Consider the following 1,498-nt stretch of genomic DNA (forward strand, 5'->3'; position numbering starts at 1 on the left):
TTTAGACAGACATAAAAACGTGTCTTTATTATTTCTATTGATGTTACAAGGATTTCTCATTCAGCTTTTATTTCATACACTGCACTTTACTGATGTGTTATCCCGGACATGACAACCTGACGTAATATCAACAGAGATTACCTTCAAATTCGTTTCTTTTATTTTTGTTCTCACACATTAACTAAAATACAATTTTCTATATTTAACAACCTTGATAAAAATGATCATAAAAAGTATTTTTTTTATTTTTTTTTCACAAAACAGTATATTTCATATTAACTGTTGATAGCCTTTAATGGAGTCTAGACTGCCCCTACGACTTTTTACGTCTTGTGACAAATCTAACGTCTCGCCACACGAACCTAGAACAGGGTTTGTATAAAAGAAACAACTAAATTGCACTTCTCCACGCGCGACTTCAACCACATTCTTCAACCGAGTGGAGAATGCCAGTCACTCTGGATAATTTCAAACATACGCACAGATGACCTTAGGAGTGGCCTGCACTTTCGATTGGCAACAATGAAAACCCAGTTCATAAGTGGGGTTGTTCAGCTTGGGCCAGCCCCCCCCACCCCCTTCCCCACCCCCACCTTGGTGTTGTACATGCCTGAGGTGTTTGGTCTGACAGGCGCTTCACTGCGACACCGCTTGCACCTCCACAACTGGTGCCGCACTTGTTCCGTTGTTCATGGACATACTCTGTTGATCCTTATGAAACTTGTCCACCTGAAGAGGAAGGCAGAAGTTATTAATAATGCTGGCATCAGGTGATAATGAAAAACAGATGGATTACAAAAAGGAGATATTGGGAATTTTTGTGGAGCACATTATCAATACCAGTGCATCTTTATTTTGCAATCTGCAATTAACAAGTACAACCCTTAGCTGAGGATAACCAGAAACTATAACCTGAAAAAGTAAACTTTGATTAGCCACAAAACCCTGAATGATGTACTTTGAATGCTCTTTCTTAGATGATTATCACCAAGTCTCTTAGTGTCTCAAAAAAAGAAAAAGAAAAAAGGCCAAGACTTGCTTATCTTTCAGCTATACACATGTGCGATACATTTTTAAAAATGCAATATTGGAGGCAAGATGGCAGTTGGATGAGAGTTTCAACATAGAAAGCAACGACAAGGGAGTGGAAGGGAGTTAGAAAGCCTTGCAGAGTTACCGTGCCCTATCATCTAACACAACCCTTTGTGAGGGGGTTTATCGTGTAAGATATAGCGCCTATTTTTGACATTTTTTTTTCTTTTTCCAGGATAAAAACTTAATCACCTAATATGCGTCTGATTAAAATTATTTGAAGTGATTTTTGAACATCATGATGATCATACGATCTTATTAATATTATTATTTTCCTTAGGTCTCTTGGTGCAGAAAATTGCACTAGAAGAAAGATTTTAATATTGGGATATTCCTTGATCCCTTCCTTACATAACTGTGAAATATATAGCACTGGGGAGGGGAGTTCAAGAGGATTCAATCTACC

At 37.9% G+C, this 1,498-nt stretch overlaps 1 protein-coding gene across 1 annotated transcript in view; it reads right to left on the bottom strand.

Annotated features, from left to right (window-relative positions):
• Positions 1–1,498, bottom strand: part of LOC122260529 (protein LSM12) — a 7,965-nt gene continuing 6,467 nt past the window's right edge. Inside the window, exon 5 of the mRNA XM_043027862.2 lies at positions 1–729. Within this exon, the coding sequence (XP_042883796.1) occupies positions 637–729 (93 nt within the window). The 3' untranslated portion in view covers positions 1–636. The remainder of the gene's footprint in view (positions 730–1,498) is intronic.

The sequence above is a fragment of the Penaeus japonicus genome, unplaced genomic scaffold (assembly GCF_977035675.1).
Source record: "Penaeus japonicus unplaced genomic scaffold, GWHDUDI00000001_assembly GWHDUDI00000038, whole genome shotgun sequence".
Taxonomy (NCBI): Eukaryota; Metazoa; Arthropoda; class Malacostraca; order Decapoda; family Penaeidae; genus Penaeus; species Penaeus japonicus.